Source organism: Mus musculus, chromosome 6, assembly GCF_000001635.26.
Source record: "Mus musculus strain C57BL/6J chromosome 6, GRCm38.p6 C57BL/6J".
Lineage (NCBI taxonomy): Eukaryota > Metazoa > Chordata > Mammalia > Rodentia > Muridae > Mus > Mus musculus.
Window position 1 is genome coordinate 43,515,843 of NC_000072.6, and position 22,005 is coordinate 43,537,847.

The 22,005-nt window shown below is 39.2% G+C and overlaps 1 protein-coding gene across 4 annotated transcripts in view; it reads right to left on the reverse strand.

The window, feature by feature from the left end:
* The window catches only part of Tpk1 (thiamine pyrophosphokinase), a 328,217-nt gene that overhangs the window by 176,267 nt on the left and 129,945 nt on the right, over nucleotides 1-22,005 (reverse strand). For all 4 annotated transcript variants that reach the window (XM_006506219.4, XM_006506218.4, NM_001311111.1 and 1 more), the window contains one exon: nucleotides 8,042-8,114. In XM_006506219.4, coding sequence (XP_006506282.1) covers nucleotides 8,042-8,114 — 73 coding nt within the window. The remainder of the gene's footprint in view (nucleotides 1-8,041; nucleotides 8,115-22,005) is intronic.

A 22,005-nucleotide genomic window follows, 5' to 3' on the forward strand; every position in this document is an offset into this window, starting at 1 on the left:
CTCAAAGATAGGCCTCAAGACCTGACACTATTAGTGATGCTATGAGATCCCAAGGCCTGACAATATTAGTGATGCTATGATGCACTTATACACAGGAGCCTAGCATGGCTGCCCTCCAAGAATTTAAACAAGCATCTAACTGAGACAGAAGAAGATACTTATATCCAAACAATGGTCTGAAGCCAGGGACCCCTGTGGTTGAATTAGAGAAAGGCTTGAAGAAGTTGGGAAGATGGAGACCCCATAGGAAGATCAGCAGTCTCCACAAACCTGGAAATCCCAAGATCTCTCAGACATTAAGTCACCAACCAGGCAGTATACAATAGCTGGTCCAAGGCCCCATGGCATATATAAAACAGAGTACTGCCTCAATGATAGAAAAGGTACCTAACCCTTGAGAGACCTGAGGCCCCAGGAATTGGGGAGGCATGGCAGTGTGTGGGGGCTTATGGGGGCGTGGGGACATTGTTTTAGAGATGGGGAGGAGCAGGAGGAATGGGATGAGGAACTGTAATAGGAAAGAATGGGAGGGGGGAAATGACTGAACTGTAAAAAAGATTAAAGGTAATCTTTTTGAAGAAGAAAAAGAAGGAGGAGGAGGAGGAGGAGGCGGAGGAGGAGGAGAAGGAGAAAATAGTAGCACAGAGAGAGAAAAAAAAGAACATAATTTTATCAGAACTGTTATATAGAGACAGGTCACACAGAGAGAAAAGACTAGACATAGGTTAAGATAGAATGAGCCAGAATGAGAAGGAGCCAGAAATTAGAACAGATTGTCAGACTTGAGGTTAAACAGAGCAAAAGGTCAGAGGACAAAAAAGGAAGCCAGACTGAATCAGTCAACTTGGGGAGGAGTTTTATCCAGAGCAACTGAGTTGACCAGCAAGCCAGAGTTCAGAAAGAACTAGAAAGAGCAAACTCATTCAGCAATATGCCTCAGGGCTGAAAACAGTATGGGCCTAGATAAGAAGCTAGAAGCTTATAGGTTTAGCAGACTGAGGCAGTAACCCTTGGACACAAGAATTACATCAGGCAAATAAATGTTACTATTACAAGGACTTTTTTCCAACCATCTCCAGAGAGACTAGGATGCCCATGGTGAAGGGATTGGAAGAGTGAAGATATTCATGGGTAATGATGCCTACTTACCTAGTACATTTAGACAGCAAGACTTAAGTAACCAAAAATGCAAATCCTATGCAAGGAAAAGGAGATGATAGTATTTCTGGATCACGAGAAGCACTGCTTTCTTTTTGAGAAACTAGATGAATGGGCATAGCGACTAGAAGAAATCTTGGATTCCAGGACAGACTGCCTCTTTATCAATGTCCTACTTCCACCAACTCCTAGCTGTACTACCTGATGTAAGTGATTCAGCATCTTTTCTTATTTTCTATATGGTACAGTAATATTTCTATTAAGTTGCTGCACAAACTAAATGAATTTTTAGATGGAAGTACATGCAAATTGGTATACTGTAATACCTTAAAGTGTGTTGTTACTATCTTAGTTAGCTGTATTTTAGAGCAGTTTCACCTACACTCTTGACTAATTTTAGAGTAGGTTTGGCTTACATCGAAATTAAAAATTACTGTCTATGTGTTCTGACACTGGTTATGCACAGCATTCTCCACTGTTAGCATCCTCCACAGAGTGGCACATTTTTTATAGCTGAATAGAGACACATGTCCTTGTTGCCCAAAGTCCATAGTTTACCCGAGCATTCATTGTCAGTGTTGTAAACTCTATGAGTTTGGCCCAATATGTATAACTATATTCATCATCATATCATATGGTGTATTTTTAATGCCCTAAAATTTCTTTTTAGATATGTTATTTTTCCCCATGGGTTTTAAAAACAAGAGTAGGAGTATATACCTTTCATGAAAAGTTTCTGAAACAATCAAAGATGCTTAGCAGCATCCAGGTACAATTTTAGCCTAGTTAGAAACCAATACAGAAGAGCAGGTGCTGTTGAGTTGTAGGTAGACATTTTGGGGCAAAATACATTTTAAAATATTAAGGTAAATTTCTACCTCTTTCAGATTTATTTAAGGTAACTCCCTTGTGGGTTTCCAGAGAAACTCACATAATCTCATGTCTTTTTTACATGAAATATTATATAAGACCTTGCCACTCTAGTTTTAAAAGAAGGCTTAGTTCCTGCTTCTACATTGACAGCCTTCTATTTACTAGGGATGCCAAGATGAATGGACACAGATGTGAGGATTCACTAGGTCACCATGTTAGCAGGAATAAAGAGGAAAGTCCAGATTGAATTGTTTCTATCAAGCTCTGCAAACAAGTACGAAAGAAGAAAGAAACAAAACCTCTGGAAGGTGAGCAGACAGGGAGCCCAAGCGAGTAGGTTCCTTCTACCAGTGATTCAGGAAAGAGAGAGTGCCAGAGACCCTTGAGAATAGTGTGTGAAATACAAGAGGATTGAGGAGGGCAGGCATGCATTGAGGGGTCATGGGGATCTCACTTGGTAGGGCCTGTGATTAAAGAGCAAAGGCTCTTCCTTCCTAAATACCTTAAGGATATTAAATCACTTCAAACAGTTTCAAAAAATATACATGCAATCAATTCAATTTGAAAGAGCTATGATTGAGGCAAATGCAGGAATTAAGGTACATTCAAGAGATAGTTTCACATGATGTTCCCCTGGCAGCCTCTTCCCCTTGTAAGATGCTAATAAAGGTTAGGCAGCCAGTTCAGAGAATGTAAAGGAAAGAGCCTGTCACTCACTGTCAATGGAAACTGTCTGTCTGTAATTCCCTCAGATACAGCTTCATATCACATCATATGCTAATTAGTCTTCCTTCCTAAGCCTACAGACTTGCTGAGCTCAGAATTTGTTTGCTTTATTTTGTTTCTAGTTTTTTAAAAAAAATTCAAGTGAATGGAGGTGGCCTTTCAATGTTTTATATTCACTTTCCTTACATAATAAACAATTATGTTAGCTTGAAAGTTTTTAACAGTTCAGTTTGGTATGTTCTTTAAATTACTTAATTTTAAAATATCTATATTTTATTAGCATGTGGGTAGGAGGTCTGAACAAAAGACACTAGTAAAGGTGAACATAATAATATTCATGAGATCTAAGTAGATCAGGGTAGACATTTTTAACAGGAGACATTCAATGAAATTTAAATAGAACTGAACCCATGGCTTCATCAAATTCAAAAGATATTCTAAAGGATTCTGACTGCGAATTAAAAAAAATTCATAAACTATATACTTAGAGATATGAACAGACAAGAAATATTTTTAAAGCAGCATTTATGAGAAACAACAGACATGCTCATAGGACAATACCTTTTGAAAGGAAAAGAAAGATTGGGCCAGAATTCTAGTCTTTGTAGAGCATCGATGCACCCTGATCACTGTTCCATCATTAGTGTAAACACCTAAGGAAATCAGAGGCATGGAACAGGATTTGATTTTTTTTTCCCCACATGTAGTAGTGAGACACTCAGTGGTGTAATAACTTATTTTTACAGTTCAAGAAAAACTCTATTATCTATAAAAAACTAAATAAATGCTATTAACATCCAAAATTGTTATTTATTTAAAACACGCATGTACCTATCCACCCATCTTACTGACCACTTTAACACTTGGGATCAGTGCCCTCATTCTTAAACTGCAATTAAAATTCAAAGCATTATTCAATATCAGTAATTCACTTATGAAACAATAAAATGTCTATTCATATGACACCTGCAAGCCAGTTTTTAATGATTTTCACTGAGAAAATTCTATGTAAGCCCAAATACCATTTTTAGCTGTAGTAAACACAGTGAGGTGGCTGTGACATGGGGTAACACAAGAAAACATTATCTATAGAAAGAAAAATTGCTTTTAAAAATTTTGATCTTCTTTGTTGAAAACAGGCTTTAAAACTTAGTATGTGGCTTCAATAATATTATATGACAATAAGATTTAATCAGAAAACATTTGTTTAATAAGTCATTCCTAAATAATCCATTCAATTTGCTCACACTCATCAGATGTCCCAACTAAGAAAATGTCAGGACACCATGGAAGGCAAGAAGAAGAGCCTAGGCATCGCTCTTGGCCTCTAGTTATATTTCTGCAGCTGCCAGGTGGCCTGTAACCTTAACACAGAGTAGAAAACAGGTGGTCCATGGCACAGCCTTTCTGCTGCCTTCATTCAGCTTTACACTGCAGTTGGAACAGCTCCTCAGTCAGATCTTTGCCTTTATAATTATAGTACTACACAGTCCTTAGATAGCATGATAAAATTGTGGATGTTCTTTTCGGAACAAAATTAGAGAGGAGATTTCGAGTCCCGTGTCTGACTAATAACTAGTGGTGCTGCTCTTCTATCTAGAGGATTTCCTTTGTGGTTCAGAATTTCCAAAGTCTACTTTTTACAGCATAAAAGTACAAATATTTGGTCACCAGTGTCCTTGCTATCTTTCTCTTACTATTTACCCCAATTCAATGATTTACACTAGCTCCATCCTATTTTGGTAACTGAGCAATTTATCAGATGCTTAGGTGTTAGTCATCTTGACCTTGGCCCAGTCTTTGCACCTTGTCCCCTGCTGTCCCTGAACTGAGGCACTGAGGAAGGGCACATGACGAAATTGTGAAGGTGAAATCACACACCAGACTCATCACACTGCTGTCGATGCTGTGAGAAATCCATTCCCAGAGATTCTATGTAGTGTTTGCAAGCAACTGTCAAGGAGGTGTTGTTGAGAAACAGTGGCAGCAGTTCACTCAGAGGTCCAAAAGAATTCTTTCACAGAAAGCATGAGAATTAATTAACCTTCAAGCTGTCACACACAGGGAGCCACTTTACTGAGGCCATTGAACTCTATGGGATTACATTTGCAAAGCCATTTTACCTCTGATCCTACTTAGCACTATTTACATAGTTATTTATTTATATAAGATGCTGTTGATCTACAACATCTTCAGACTTGAGCTGAAAGGTACAACTAGCTCTTCAGTCACTTCGGTATAAAGTAAGCGCAGTTTGAATCCCTTCTGCTGTAACTAATAAAGAACTACAGACTATTCCCAAAGTTCTCTGAAAACTAAAATGTATGTACTCATGATAGAAGGAAAATTACAAAGGCTGAAACTGATGACTTTTGCCGAGTCAAAGAAGCTCTGAATTGCCTAGAAAGTAAAATGCAAACAAACAAACAAACAAACAAACAAAAAAAAAACAGAACAAAGACAAACCCTTTTAAAAACACACACAAACAACATTAGCACTCTTGGGAGGCATCTCTCATTCAATTCAAAACAGTGACCCAAGCTGGGAACTAAGGCAAATGGAGATTTTATAGTTGGGTGAAATACAGAGTAAGCACCAGCTTGTATACTCTTTGCAACGTGCAATCACACATGGGTCAGTGCTAACTCTATGATTACTCCATGATTGCAACAATATGTTAGCACTGTAAATTTCATTTCTTTCCTAGAGCCCAAGTCTTAGATCACTGAGAGCTCAGAGCAGCCTAGGGGACAGATGGATGTAAAAGTGAAGATAATGCCCTTTCATGTAAAACAGAGGCTTAAGGACTGCTGAAGTTGGAGATAATGGCTTATAGAAATTGTGTGTAATGTTGCATTAACTTGTAATTATCATCATTATTAAACTCACAGCCAAACACTCAGGGTGCACTCTGTGGGGCACAGTAACTGCATGAAGGGCATCACCTGTCTCTTCTAGGCTCATGTTAGTTCAAAAGAAGAGACTTTAACACTCAGGACACAGAGAAAAACTGCATTAGGCTATGTAGCCTAGAACGGAGAAATGAAAAGAAATTGCTAGATATAACGTTCAAAACTAAATGTTAAAAGGATATAAGTTGTGGCAGGCAGATCTCTGTGAGTTCGAGCAAGACTGATCTACAGAGTGAGTTCCAGGTCAGCCAGGGCTACACAGAGAAACCATGTCTTGAAAAACCAATATGACTTTTCAAGTTCAAAAGCAGGCAAAGCAAGAAATACAAGAAAAATCCATCACAAGTATTAACTGAAAAATCCCCTTTATTGCTGAACCTCAATTTAAAGCATGCAGAAGTTTCTTCGAAGCTTAGTTCCTTCATTTCTTTACTGTAGACAGTAATGGTCAGACTGACATTTCTGATTCTGGCAAGCCATCAGCATAAAGAGACAGGGAGGTAAGTCAGTTTTGACCATGTATTTACTCAGCTGGTTTTGAGTATGCTGCTCCCTGCTTCTCCCTCTGTTTGCTCTGTTGCTGAAAATATGATTAATACCTGTGCATTAGCACAGCTCTGCATTGTAAGCAAGGCTATAGCTCCTTCCCAGCGAGGCTGAGGTATGGAGTTAATGAGAAGTGAGGCTGTGGGGGAATGAATAGCAACATGCCAATGCTGAAGTAATTGAGCATGAATATCAAACACTGACTTGGGACTGGTCTTCATTTGCTGAAAGAAGGTCTGATCAGCTGGTGGGCAGATGGGACTTGCACAAATCTGCATTCCAGCCAACCCTAGAATTTGCATTCACAACAGCCTTGGCTCACTTATGCCAGTTCTGACTTCCTTTTCCCTTCTTTCCCTTCCCTTATCTTCCTTCTTGCCTTACTTTCCTAAAATGTTGTTGTTTGAGAATTTTACATGCGTTTTTTGCATGATTTCCATTCCACACTAGTACCACTTCTAGCTGTGTCTTACTCTATTCAATTCCTCTTTTTCTTTAAATATGCACACACACACACACACACACACACACACACACACACACACACACAGATGAGGGACAGGCAGAGATGATACTATCAGTGGCCTTGTCCCAGAAAACTGATTTCTTTCTTGAGTTTTTTTGGGGGAATATTTATTTTTATTTTATAGGTGTGACTGTTTGTCCGAATGCATGCTTGTACAAGGGCTGGACTGGAGATATAGATGACTGTGAGCTGCCATGTACGAGGCAGTAAATTGGCTTCTCTGGAAGAGCAGACGGTGCTCTTAACTACCAACCCATCTCTTCAGCCCCCTCTCCCTATTTTCATAGCCATTACTTGCCTGAAGCTATTCATTCAATCTTTCCTGTGCATTTAAAAAGTATCTCACCTCTCCCACAGCCTTATAAGAAATTTACTTTATGATCACAATCATTGCAGTTTCTTTAAAAAAAAAAAATTGTGATTTGACCATACCAGTTTACAGTGATTCATTACACATAATGAAGTTGTACTAAAATTACTAATACTATAAATTCTCTTTTTAAATCTCTGCATTGTCTTCTAGGACTTGTGAATCCTTTAATCAGTAATTACTGTCATTCACTAATATGCACCTCCAGTTAGATCTTGTATATAGTTTTTAAGTGTCAAAATCTGAGAAAGATTTGCATGCTAGTGAAAAATTTTGGCTATTATTAATCTCAAGGTCTAATTAGTAGCTTCATTAAAAAAAACTTAGATATTATAGAAAACTTCTGAAATTCAAGGAGTATACCATTATACATATTTATGAGCACTCATTCATAAAGACATTTTAGTAGAGTTTACAATGTGACAAAATAGATATAGTTTAAGTACATTAACTGGGAATTGGTTGAGTAAATATTAATATAATCCATTCATTAAATAATAATAAAATCTTAATGAAAATGAATAATGACTAGTGAGGGTATAAATAGCAAGTTATTAGATATGACTTTGTAAACTATAATCATATTGAATACATATGTAACATGTATGTTTAGAGTACATATTAATGCATGTCTGATGGTGATATAATTTATCAATACTATGCTTCCATTCATCATTTTAAAAGGTTTATATATTTTCTACTATGATCAATTGTATTATTTATATCATAAAAACTATAAAAATATAAAATAAATTTATATAAATATTAATTGTGGATATATATTAAATATGTATCATATATTAAATTTCTATAACAAAAACTATAACAATAACCAAGCGGGTTTTGCAACTCATCCCCCACCACCCATGACATTCAGGCAGAGCAATGGCATGAGCCAGAGCTCAAGAGCAAAAGTGGGTGTGCTTTACCTTCTTGGTGTAGTACTCTTTGACTTCAGGCCTAATAGAATCAAAGTCCCCACTGACGAATTCAGGCAAGAAGCTGAAAGAAACAGTTCCATGTGAGTCAACTAGTCTGATCCATTCAATTATGAACTTTAACACTACAGCTGTGAGGGCCAGAGAGAAAATTAAGATATTCAAAACACGAGGAAACCTAGACTGCTTTCAGAGTAAATGGGTTGTCCTGTCATACACTCCTGATTTCACTAGAATAGACTGAGGCCAACAATCAGTAGGAACAGGTCAACTCAAACCATCAAGACTTATTGCTTCAAACAAACAGATACTGATGAAGATAACTGGTTAAAACACACACACACACACACACACACACACACACACACAAAAACCAAAAAAACAAAAATCTTACACAAACGCCTTTCCCTCTTCCCTATTAACTCTCATAGAAGCTTGGAACTTTCAAATATTTGAAGAGAAGAATCACAGGCCAAATCAATTTAAACAAATTTTCCAAACACTTCTTGACACATTCCTAGAAATATGAGTCTTCTAGAGAGGATTAAGAAAATCATATGAAGTCTAAGGTTTTTGGTTAGCAGAGAAATGTGCCTGAGGATCTGATTTCCATCTCCATGACTTATACAGGAGAACTGCCATGGTATGTTTGCCATTTCTCAAAATCAATCAATCAATCAAACAAACAAACAAAACAAACAATGGACTTTATAAAAGAACTCCAGGTCTTATATCGGAAGATGTGGAATTAACTTACTTACTTCTTTCTTTCTTTCTTTCTTTCTTTCTTTCTTTCTTTCTTTCTTTCTTTCTTTCTTCCTTCCTTCCTTCCTTCCTTCCTTCCTTCCTTCCTTTCTTTTTTTTTTAATTTTCAATTTTCCGAGACAGGGTTTCTCTGTATAGCCTTGGTTGTCCTGGAACTCGCTCTGTAGACCTTGCCTTGAACTCAGAATCCACTTGCCTCTGCCTCCAAGTGCTGGGACTAAAGGCGTGCATGCGCCATCACTGCCAGGCATGTGGGATTTCTTGATACTGAATGTTTCTTTAGTTCACTTTCCTATTATTTTTCAACTCATTTTTTAAAATCCCATTTATCTCTCTGTCTTCATAAGTCATCATTTATTTTGCATCAAGCACCTATTTGTTTGGGTAGAACTTTTCTGCCCCACTTAATTCCCAGAATTGTGGAGAGATAAATGGCCCTGGATTTTTTCAGTGCTTTAGCAGAGAATAAACAATAGAGTCTCCCACAGCTAAGGAATGCATACTAAAGGAAGTGCATATTTTTAGTTCCTACAAAAATATTCTACTATTCACATAACAGAAGAATTTTATCAGTACACACTTGTTTAGTTAGTTATCTGACTCAAAGAAATACCAACGGTTTTGCATCACTGGCTTATCCTCTTCTTACTGCATGTGGCGTGAGAGGGAGCCCCAGAATTGGGAGAGCAGTCCAGGCCACAATAGCAAATACCTCACTAGTACTGTAGCTCTGAAGAGATTTTATTCACAAATCAAAGGGTTAAGGGCAGGTCCATAGACTTTCCAAGGAGACCTTTTCCAGCAACGGACACAGCTATCATTCTTTACTCAATAGGCAGAGAAAACAAAAATGTATTATCTTTTCTTTACTTGTAGGCACGCAACTACTAGCAGTAGGCAACAGACCTGTCTCTCAGCAGATGGGCGAAGGTTTAAAGCAGGAGCAATTATATAGTAAGAATTATGACTTAGAATGCCTCATATGCACATTCAACATAAAATTAGTTACTAAAAGAAGACAATCTTGTCTTTTACACTATTTTGAATCTCCTAACTCAACTAGAAACATTAGGTCAAGCCTAATCTGACTGAGATGGTTTTGGCCTATTTACCCTTAATTCACACAACTTCCTCTGACTACAAAGTAAAAAGGTTGTACAATAAGGATGTACCAAAGAGTACCCTGGGAGTACACCAGGGGCACTCCAATTTATAGAAGGAGGTGCTGTCACACAGCCAACAGCTGTGGGTATGGCTCAATGGGAAGCCCTGGGTTCAATTCTCAGAATCAGTAAACAAATAAAAAACAATAACCTGCACCCCATGCATAAATGTGTGCACAGGAATCAATAATTTCTATGTATTATTCATTCATAAGCTAGTCACTGCATGACTGGGCACAACATATTATGTTGATTCAAGATGAAGTAGAATTAGGAGACAGATGTGGTGGCCTTGCCTTGTTCCAAATGGCTTCCTATAACATTCCTTTCCCAAAATGTTCTCAATGCATTGCATCTCTCATGTCATTTCTTTTGTTTAACTATTTTCTAGTTAAGTAAATTCATACACTCTCAGAGTTTCTTTGAAACCTTCCACTGGACACTATTGTGCCATATGTAAATTAATGTTTTTGGACCACAGAGTATTAGCTCTGGAAGGGACATTAGGAATTATTCCTTTAATGTCGCTATTATCTGCAGAGCTGAGATCACACCAAGAGAATGTCCAACTTACTTCACTGTACAGAAAAGGCACTTGAGCTAAAGGATCTCATTCTGGCTCAAGCAAACTTCCTAATGAGACTCACTTTGTATTACTCTCCAAATTGTAGTCCCTTAGATATCTAGAAATCAATTGGCAGTTTCCAAATAGCATATTGATTTTGATAATAAATAAAAATGAAAAATAAAAGCTGATACACCGAAGCAGCTGAGCATCTGTCCCATAGGATAGATCATCTTCAAAAGAGAATTAGATTTCCTTTTATATTTCACAAAGAATAATGTAAGAAAGCAACACCCTAAATTCAATTAGATTTTATATAAAATATTAAGAGGAAAACAAAATTACATACATAAATTATAACCAACTTTAGTTACCTTTTAATATAATTCCCTTCATGTAATATATACAATACATTTCTATTAAATCAATAAGATTATTTCTAAGAAGACTCATGTCAAAAGTAACCTGGCATTCAGGCTACAATGACTAAGATTATGTAAGATTATTATTTCCATCATAAAATACAATCTATGAAACTTTCTGAGTTATTTTTTTATGCTGCAATTAAAAGCCCATTACACATATTCTTCAGTGCCTTGGCCGTGGGACCTGGGCATTCTGAAGGCATTTCTAGGGATGACACTTCACAGATATAGAGGAATTATGTTATGACATAATGACAGTTTACATAAGAAGAATATTTTTAGACTGACAGAAGGGCAGAGATTTGTGTAGCCCCTGACCCCATCTGCCTACTTTAGACTTAGATCTTAAAATCATACTTGTTATTTCCAGTTTATAGCTGATGACTTATTAGTATTAAAGGATGGCCAAAATTTCCCACAAGTGGCCCAGTTGAACTATCAAATATCTTTGATATTTACATTTTAACTTATCGCACATCACTTATCAGTGACAAAGAAGAGTCCAAAAAGAGCTCAAAATATGAATGGGCTAATGGCCCAGCACATGCAGTCACCAAGGAGCCTGATATATTTAGAAAACATAACATGATGTGAAGAAATATAATCATGCAAAATTCCTTTCCTGGTAACTATGGAGCTTGCCCTCCACAAAGTCTTCCCTGTGTTCAGCATCCAAGGAAAATGCTACTACTGTTTTAACACTCCAATAGCATGAAATCTCTCACTTTCCATTTTCATAGACAACAGTTCTCTATGGAACTTTCAGCTTCTTTGGAGGGTAAGTCATTGAATGGTGCAGGAGTGACTGACCAACCTTGGTATTCAGCAAAGCAGCATGCACACAGATGCCTACAATGACACAGTAAGATGATGATGGGACACCAGCTGAGATGACGCCCCCAGCACATATACAGCAGAGGCGTGCCAGCTCTGGGTTCAGTCAGAGAAGATGCACCTAACCTCAAGAAACTGGAGGCCCCAGGAAGTTTAGAGGTCTGGTGGAGGGGACAGGGGTATGGGATATGGAACAGCTGAAAGAGGGGACAAGGAGAGGAATAAAATCTGGAATGTAATAAATACATAAATAAATAAATAAATAAATAAATAAATAAATAAAGATGATGGTGGGAAGAAGAAACAAGAAAAGAAAGGATGAAAGAAAGAGGGAGCAGGAGAAGCTGGTCACGATGGTGCACACCTCTATTCCCAGCACTCAGGAGACAGAAGCAGGTGGATCTCTGTGAATTCAAGGCCAAATTGATTTACAAAGAGAGTTCTAGGAAGCTAGAACTGTTACACAGAGAAAGCATGCCTCAAAAAACAAAACAAACAAACAAAAACCTCAAAAAAAAGTGAAGAAGGTAAGAAAAATAAGCTAGACTCCTTTCTTGAGTCTCTGAGATAGGTGTTTGCTCACTCTATCTCGGTATATATGTGACCATCTTGCTTAAGAGCAATGTTGCTTAACCCGGCTTTTCAGTGTGGGCTATTCCACTGGGAACAGGCCACTTGGGCCGTAGGCACTTGGGTTCAGGGGGTCTATGGTCGATATATCAAGTTGGGCTCATGGCCTAAAGGTTAAAAAGGTGTGGGATTCCCATTTAGTTTTAGACTTTAGTATCCACTCCTAACAGATCAGGACAGTCAATTTGTTACAAGGGAAATGGTCCACCTTTTGCAGCTGATTCCTGGCAAAGCAGGAGACATGAGGAAGTCTTAGGTTTTGCTGGCTGCTATAGGTCAAAGAGACATAAACAGAGGAGGCAGGACACTTAGCAGAGAGCAGGAAGTGACTCCTCGAAGAGGTTGAAGGCTAGACTGACTCTTGGAGAGACAGAGATCTTCAGTGTTGGAGATAGGTGTGGTTGGCAACAGTAGTGTCCATATCCTGAGATGGTACCTTGGGGGCTTAAGGGCCCATGATCTGTGCTCTCATGCTTTTCAGTGGTTTCCTTTTTGGCAGATGGGCTTCTCTCGCTCAGACAGGGTATTGGATGAGGTAGCACTGGGTCTCCCCTGCAGATGGGGAGTTCCACTGTCCTAACCTGGGGAGAACACCCTGTCTCTGCCCACCTTCAGCCAACACAATGTTCAGGAAACTGGGTTCTCAGCTGCTTGCCCTCTACCCGTGCCTCCCACCATGTTAGGAATCTCTGCTCTCACAGGTAGGGGCATGCATTCCTTTTTAATTGCATAGAAAATTCTTACATCTACACCACATGCTATGCTATGGACCAGCAATTATTTTTCTTAGAGTGAGAGGGTCGATATTTTAGGTTCTCACGTCATGTGGTTTCTGTCACAACTACCTAAAGTCTCCCAATGTAGCATGAATGTGGTTAGAAAACAGGATAACTGCTCATGGCAGTGTTCCTGAGAAACTATTAGAGACGGCTGGCCTGTCAGCTAGTTTGCCAACCCCTATTTGAGTCAGTAAAACAAGACTGAATAGGCTGGATAGGACTGAAATCATAATTCAACACATATGTTTTCTAGTGCATGATTTTCTTTCCTTCTCAAAGTAGTCATCTGCAATCAGTCCTTGCCAGGATGGTCTATGACTACCAAGAGAACACATTAGTTGAGATGTTAGAGCATCCATTTATAGACCTCATAAAATACATGATGATTAATGTCCGTCACTTCAATAAGGCAAGTCAGGAATTTAAATTCCCTATGTTTAGCTATATATATGAAATGTTTGTGTACATGTCTATGTGTATGCACCTATATGAGAGTTAGTGTGTGTATGTAGGTGTGTGCCCTGTACAAGTTACGAACATATGGAGACAGAGGCAACGGTCAGCTCTCTTTCTCTATTACTGACATGTAACGTTTTAAAGACAGTATCTCAATGATCTTGGAGCTCATAATTAGCACAATAAACTGAGGCTGCAGTGATCTTTCTGTCTCCATTAACTCAGAGCAAGCAAGGGTTATAGGCACATACTGACAGGTCTGGCATTGTACATGGGTCCTAGAGAGAAAATATATATCCTCATGCTTGCCAATAGAGACATGTTTTTCCCCTGTAGGTTATATATTATTCATAAAGTGCATTTAATAGTAAACATATAAGTAACTTTTAAATATTTTATACTGTGGACACAATATGAACTTTGAAAAGAAGATGCTTCCCTGCAGACATGGTTTTGAAGCAAGATGTCTATCCATAGCCTGAGCTGACCTTCAACTTACTTTCCTACCTCAGACTCCTCCTCACTGAGAGAAATATACCTGACACTCAAGTTTATAATATACATTTTAGGAAAGGTTCAGGATGGGCTTACATTGTAATTCAAAACACGAGTCAGCAGGCAAAATGCTACAAAAAAGATCAACTATTCTTTGAAATGATATTTAATACTGACTTTAAAATCACATATTAAATCAAATATTTTAACACTCAGCATGATGCCTGGTAAGACAGGCGCACTCCATCAGATGTGGTTTTCTGCTTGTCCAGGGCTGGCAGGTGATTATTAAATGGGTCATGCGAGGTGCTGCTGCTGACCTTCATGTCACATGAGAATGGATTTTGCAGGCATGAAGGAAAAGGCAGTGCTGCTAACAGCTTTGCTAGGCTGTCAGTGGTAGGTAGTATCTGGGGATAAGATCACATTTACTCTAGATAATCAGCCTTTCTACTGCTGATTCTCCTGACTGGAGCAAAGACCGATGGTGCAGAAGAAAGAAAAGATAATGCAACAGAAAATCTCAGGCAAAGAGTTCTGGAAGAAAAGCCATTTTTAAATGACTATCAACACTGCTTATATGTATCCTCATCTTTGCTGCAGGAAGAGTGAAAGAGGAAGGGAAAATGTGAGCCCTCACAGGAGTGACATGAAATGACCTGGACCCCAGAGATTGGCTGGACACTGAATTATATGCTATGCATAAAATAATAAGCAATATGGTTAAGTGAATTCTTACATGTTATACACAATCTAGAAAGGTTTTTTTTTTTTTGAGGTATATACTGTGTTCCCTGCATTCAATGTGTTATTAAAACAAAGCTTATAGGATGTACTACTTAAGCACACAGACTTCAGTAATTTTATCCTCTCAACATTCCTAGTAGAGAGTGCATGTAGCAGACTCATTATCATCTACTCAGATGTGAATGAATTTTGTTAAAACATCAGGGTAAAAGCTAAAGAGAGTGGACTGCTAATTATTTAAGATGTACAATTACTTATCTATTCACAAAATAAAATGATATAATGAAAAATATGGTAACAAGGCAATACCAGCTATTTATATTAGATAGATTATATATAAAGCATCTGACTGGCTGTTAAACTGCCTTTTATATAGTATTTCTCTGTATTTTCACAAAAGGAATACACAATTTTAACTTTAAACAACTAAAATAATACAATACCAAGTCTTACAGTTTAGACTATACCTTGCTACCATTGGACTAAGGAGCCTTAGCCAGTTGGAGTCTACTGTTACGTGTTCACAATCAGCTGAAAATTTTAAATTCAGATTTAAAAGTAAGGAGAGATCAGATGTAAAATACTTTTTGAACAGGGGGCACTTAATTCAAATTATATATATATATATACACATACATATATATGTGTGTGTATATACATATGCATATATATATGAAGTATATATGGTATGTGACAGAATATGAATACAATAGTTACTACCATCACAAAAGGAGACAAGTTTAATAGTGAATACATCTGATATAGGCCAGGCTTGGGAGAACTACAGAAAAGAAACTATGAGGTCTTTGTTGGAACTAACCCTGTAGACCATCACATAAGTGCAATTCTGACAAAATAGCCTGAGATGTAAAAATACCCACCCATAACCTATCTGCTGGCAGTGAAGACTACAGAAGTAGGAAGAAAAAAGGGGGGAATTAAAAAAGGAAATAGGGTCACCCACCCCTCTCAAAGTTTTTTTTTTTTTTTATCTCAGAAATGTTCCTGTCCAAAGGAGAAACAGGGACAAAAAATGGAACAGAGACTGAAGGAATGACCATCCGGGGACTGCCTCACCTGGGGATCCATCATGTCTGCAGACACCAAACCCAATACTGTTGCTATCCATGGTCAAGAGGTGCTTCCTGACAGGAACCTAGTGTGACAGTTCCTTGGGAGGTCTGGCCAACAACTGGAGCCAACCATCAGAGTGAGTTCAGGGAATCTGGTCGGGGAGCTGGTGGAAGGACTGGAGGAATGTCAGGGGATTGCAATCCCACTGGTCAAAAAACATAGGATGGACAGACCACCCAGTTCTCCCAGAGACTAGACCACCAATCAAGGAGTGCACCTGGAGGGATCCATGGTTCCAGATACATATATAGCAGAGGGTGGCCTTGCCTGACAGCAGTAAGAGGGGAGGCCCTTGGTCCTGGGGAGCTTTGCAGCCCCAGAGTAGGGGAATGCTGGAGTGCTGGGGATGGAGATGGTGGGTAGGTGGGGAAGCACCCTTATATAGGCAAAGGGGAGGGGGAGGGCAGATTTGGGATGAGGTGGATTTAGGATGAGAGGGGAGGGGAGGGGGAGGGGAGGAGAGGAGAGGAGAGGAGGAGATAAAGGGCTAAAGGGCCCAGGCAGGGCAGACATCAACAGCTAAGACCATAGTGGTTGTGATCAGATTGTTAATGCCCCTTTAAGATTCCAAACTCAAAACCTAATCCTCAGTGTGCTTGTATCCAAAGGTGAGGTAAGGTTGTATGGAGGTTATTAGGTAATCAGAGCACAGCCCATGAATGGGTTTATGGATCTTTTAAAAGAGCCCCAGAAGGACTGACTGACAGTTCCTTTCACCATATAAGACATAAGACATATGCTAGATGAGATTCCTCAACATGTAAGGAACCTGCTGAAGTCCTGGCCTGAACTTCTGGGCAAGTATAAGAAATCAATTCCTGTTGTTTAGAATCTACCTTGCTTGTGGCATTTGTTATAACATCCCAGAATGAACGGGCATATATCAAGATACCTAAGTGGGAAGAAGCTTGACAGCCTCTCCTACACCCAGAGTGGAGCTTTGCATACCTCACACAATGAAAGCTCTGCTGGCAAATCGCTCCTTTTATAGTTGGTCATCTTCCCCTCCTTACTCTGCCTGATGCACTCACTTTCTAAATGCAACTAGAAATCATGAGGAGAGAATGATAGCAGATGATGGAATGGAAAGTAAAGGATGGGGTTACTGCTTGGCAGGAAGTGGGGTTGGAAACAGAGAAGGGTAGAGTGGCATCAGAAAGCACCATGTGACGAGAAAAATTGAGAGAGGCCCAATACAGCACAAATAAGGTTCCATCTCTTATTTATGAACATGAAAGAGCCGGAAGCATACATACAGGTTAATGCCAATTCTTCACCTTAGCAAATATAAAAGACTGGCTCAGGGACAGTGAATTACTTTGTGCAATTTATTTGCTTTATGCTTCCCTCTATGATTCAGTTGAGATATAATACAAAGAATTCAATAAGCACAGCCAGTGATAAGTGCCATTAGGGTCACTAATAGGTTGTGTGCCCCTCCCAAGTTTTCTGAAACAAAGTGCAGCAATCTGCCCAGCTCCAGTGTCTGCTAGCAGAATTTTTAATTTGGACTCTGTCTGCCTTTTCCCTCCACAGCTTTCCTTAAGGATGGGACCAGGAAACAAAGCTTCTAAGTCTTATGCTATCCTGCAAGGCACATATTTTAACAGTACAAGCAGAGAACCTTCTGTCCATACCAGCTTCTGTTTATCCCACTGCATCTGTCCCTTTATATGAACAATGACACATGGTCCTAAAGGACAGAGGCTGAGTGTGGGCTGAGCTCTACAGTACTGCATAAACAGTGGTAGTACAAGAGTCCCAAGGAATGAAGTCAGATGATAACTGACTTCATGAAAGTCATGAAATCCTTTGGTCACTCTGTATGCTATTACTAAGGATGTTTAAAGATGTATTTGGAAGATACTGAAAGAAAATACAAAAGGCAAACATTAAGTATTCTTGTTCAAAGAGCATCTCAAACAGAACTAAAATTAAACAGGAAATTAAAATATATAAGATATATAAGAGTTATGACATGGGGCTGGAGAGATAGCTCAGCAGTTAAGAACATTGGCTGCTCTTCCAGACGTCCCAAGTTCAATTCCCAGCAACCACATGGCAGTTCACAACCATTTATAATGGGGTCTGATGACCATCTTCTGGCATTAAGGCAAACATGCAGATAAACCATTCACACATAAAATACATATGTAAAATTTTTAAAAAATTTTAAAAGGAGGTATGACACCAATAGCATGGAATTTAATATCTCAATGTGTACCTGAATATATAGTGCATTTTCCATCCCCAAAGAGTTTTATGTTGGTCAATTTAATCGTCACCTCCCCTATGTTACTTTATGCACTGGACAGATAATATAACTGGCTACTCCCTATCAGTTGATCTTCCTTTATTCTGGGTCCTTTGATTACTCCCATTGTCTCCTTGCTGTCTTCTAATTCTCTCAGACTTCGGGCATGTGACTAGCATCTGAAGTTGGTCACTGGCTGCTTACCCTGTTTTCTGCACTTAATAGTTATTCAACCAAGTTCCCTTGTCTTATATGCCCTGCATGTAAAGTTGAATCTTACACCTCTCCTGAGCTCATAAGCAAGTAGCCAGCACCTGCTCCCTGTTATACCATCTGTAGCAGAGTTCTCCCCTAATCCAAGTGCTCCTTTTTCAGCCTCCTCAATGCCATCAATTCAAAATCTTTATGGTCATTCTCGACTTTTTCTTTCTTTTCATAACTGTCCCACCACTTCTATAGGCTCCTTTTCAAAATGTTAACCCCTTGGCTCTATTATTATGTTCCATGGTACAATCCTAAGACACCTAAGGCCATTCTACTGCTCCAAATCCTTTGGTGTCTTCCCTTCTGACCCACAGCGAATTATTAATATTTCCTCTAAGGCCTTTAAAAAAATCAACCCATAGGTACCACCCTTCCTAATACGTTCCCATTTTTAAATCTGATATAAATTATTGGCAAAGTTATCCACTATTCCTCCCTCCCCTACACACCTGATTATAATGTGACTTCACACACACACACACACACACACACACACACATGTGTGCGCGCGCGCGACTACCACCACCACCACCAAAGAATGCTATGTCAGCTTATTTATGAACCACTCAAATTAATATTTACATTGTGCTTCTGAAAACAAAATGTACCGGCAGCAATGCCATGGGATGTGTGAAGTACCGCAAGCCTCACATGTAGGCATAGGCTTCCCTTTAGCCCTGGACTTTAGCCCTCTCTAGGCCATAAGAACAAGTTGGCAAGCCTTCTGGAGGTTGGAGGATGAGAAAGAGGAGTTGGTACTGAACTGTACAATCATCTCAGCTGTAAATATATAAAACCCATCTGTGTGACAAAAACATTTATGAAACTATAGTAGTGTGATATAATAAGCAGTCCAAATTTTGGTTTTTGGTTTCAACCTTTGAGGAACTCTAAAATGCTGAGAATCTCTGGACAATACAATTTTGCCAATGAGATGACTAGTAAGTCCCTAAGATCAGCCTCGGGGTAGACGACAGTCAACACTAAAGAGACATAAGCATGATCAGAAGGTCATACTTTCAGCCAGCTCAGAGGCAAGGTGTAGAGCTGTAGACTTAGTTAATCAGCAATAGATAGTAGCTCTGGAATCTTGCCTATTGTCCTAGATTCCTTCTGTTGCTGTGATTTAATGTTATTCAAACGCATCTTGGAGAGCAAGGTGTTTATTTCATAGTAAGGTTAGAACCCATCACAGAGGACTCAGGAAGGAATCTGAAGGCAGGACTGCTTTGAGTCCACACAGCATTTCTGCTGACCAAGCAATTCTCAGTCAAGAAAGCACAGTGGGAACCTAGAAGGAGGATGCTTACTGACTTGCTCACTGGCTCATGCTCCACTTGCGTTGCTATCTAGCTGAGGGCCCTACCTAGGATAATGCTACCCACAGTAGGTTGGACCCTATCACACCAATCATAAACAAAATAATTTCACAAAGATATGGCTATGAGTCAATCTAGCAAATATAACTCTTCATGTGAGGATCTCTCTTTCCAGGCGACTCTAGGCTGTGTCAAGTTGAAAATACTAACCAGGCCTTTCCTTCAATTTCTACTCCATTTTTGTCTCTATATTTCTATTAGACAGGAGCCATTCTGGGTCAAAAATTTTGAAGATGGGCTGGTAACCCCATCCCTCCACTAGGAGCCCTGTCTATCTACTGCAGGTGATCTCTTCAGTTCCACCTTCCTCCTATTGGGCATTCTGGCTAAGGTCATCCCAGTTGAGTCCTGGGAGCCTCTCACATCCCAGGTCTCTGAGACTTTCTAGAGGATTGCCTTGCCCCCACCCCTACAGCTACATATTTCCATTCACTATCCTGGCCCTCTAGGCTTTTCTCCTGTTTCTCCCCACCCCTATACCTGATCCTGTCCCCTTTAACCCTCCCCTCTCCCCTCCCCCCTCCTACCCAGATCCCTCCCTCTGCCTCCCATGATTATTTTGTCTCCCCTTCTAAGTGGGATTGAAGCACCCTCACTTGGGCCTTCCTGTTGGTTAAACTTGTTATGGTATAAGGGTTGTATCATGGATAATCTGTATTTTTGACTAAAAAAGTGAATTCCCAAGAATAGTTATCAGTGCATACAAATCATCCATTTCCTTTGGGGTCTGGGTTACCTCACTCAAGATGATATTTTCTAGTTCCATCGATTTGCTGAAAAATTCATGATGCCCTCATTTTTAATAGCTTAACAGTATTCCATTGTGCAAATGAACCACACTTTCGGTAACCATTCTTTGGCTGAGGGACATCTGGGTTGTTTTCAGCTCATGACTATTAAAAATAAGGCTGCTATGAACATAGTGGAGCAAGTGTCCTTGTGGTATATTGGGACATCTTTTGAGTATATGCCCAGGAGCAATATAGCTGGGTCTTCTGGTAGATCTATTTCCAATTGTTGGAGGAACCACTAGAGCTAGGGAAAACATAGAAAAGTCTAAAAGGTTACAGAGGTTGTTTATGCAAATGTGATTTCCAGAGGTAATGGGATGGATAAGGACAAGTCTTAAAAAAGAAAGTAAGCACACAGACAAGCAAGGTTGTCACACATGGACTCCAGCTTCTCTGAAGGCTGAGGCAGGAAGAGACCATGTTAAAGACAGCCCAGCCGTGGAAAGTGATGAGACCTGTCTCAAAACAGAAACAAGGAAAAGGCTGGGCATTCTGCTCAGGGTCTGAGCACTTACAGAGCAAGAGTGAAGCCCTGGGCTCCACTCCAAGTATAACAGAAAGAACAAGCCATAGATAGAGCTTAGCAAAGCTGAGTCCTATGGAACACAGATATTATTTCTATAAACCAACTTACCTTTGTATTCTTTTTCTTAATAAGTATGAGTATTGAAATTAATAAACACGGTTTCATTGGTTACCAGAGAAACAAGAACAGTCTAGTTAAGTCTTTGATGCAGTAACTTGGCTTGGTAATCATTGTTACTAGGTGTACTAACTGAACTCTCTTTTAAGAAAAGCATCATGACATTAGCATAATGGACAGCCACTCCCAAATCCCAGCAAACAATGCTTTAGAGTGCTAATGTCACAGGAAGAAATCTCTCTGAAAGCCTGATTACTGCTAACAGGAGTCATCAGAACACTGTATTATGTGAGAATGGTCTCTTCACTGACTGATAAAATGCTAAGATGACAGAAACTGTAGTTGTTTTTCTTGTTCCTAACAGAGAGAACTGCTCTCCAGTCACTAATAACCAACTAATGTACAGCCAAGCAGGAAGAAATTGAATACACACTAGAGGCCACAGTGATAAATAAGTGGATTGCACATGAAGTAAAAGAGTAATGATCACACACGGAAAACTGCACTAGAGCTGCCAAGCTCAGCTGCCTTTTTAGTTGCTGTGCCAGAAGTCAGAAAACTTTTTTTTTACTATTCATTTGTTTATATGGTTGATTGTTTTTTAATGAAAAAATTTAAATCTATGGAATTC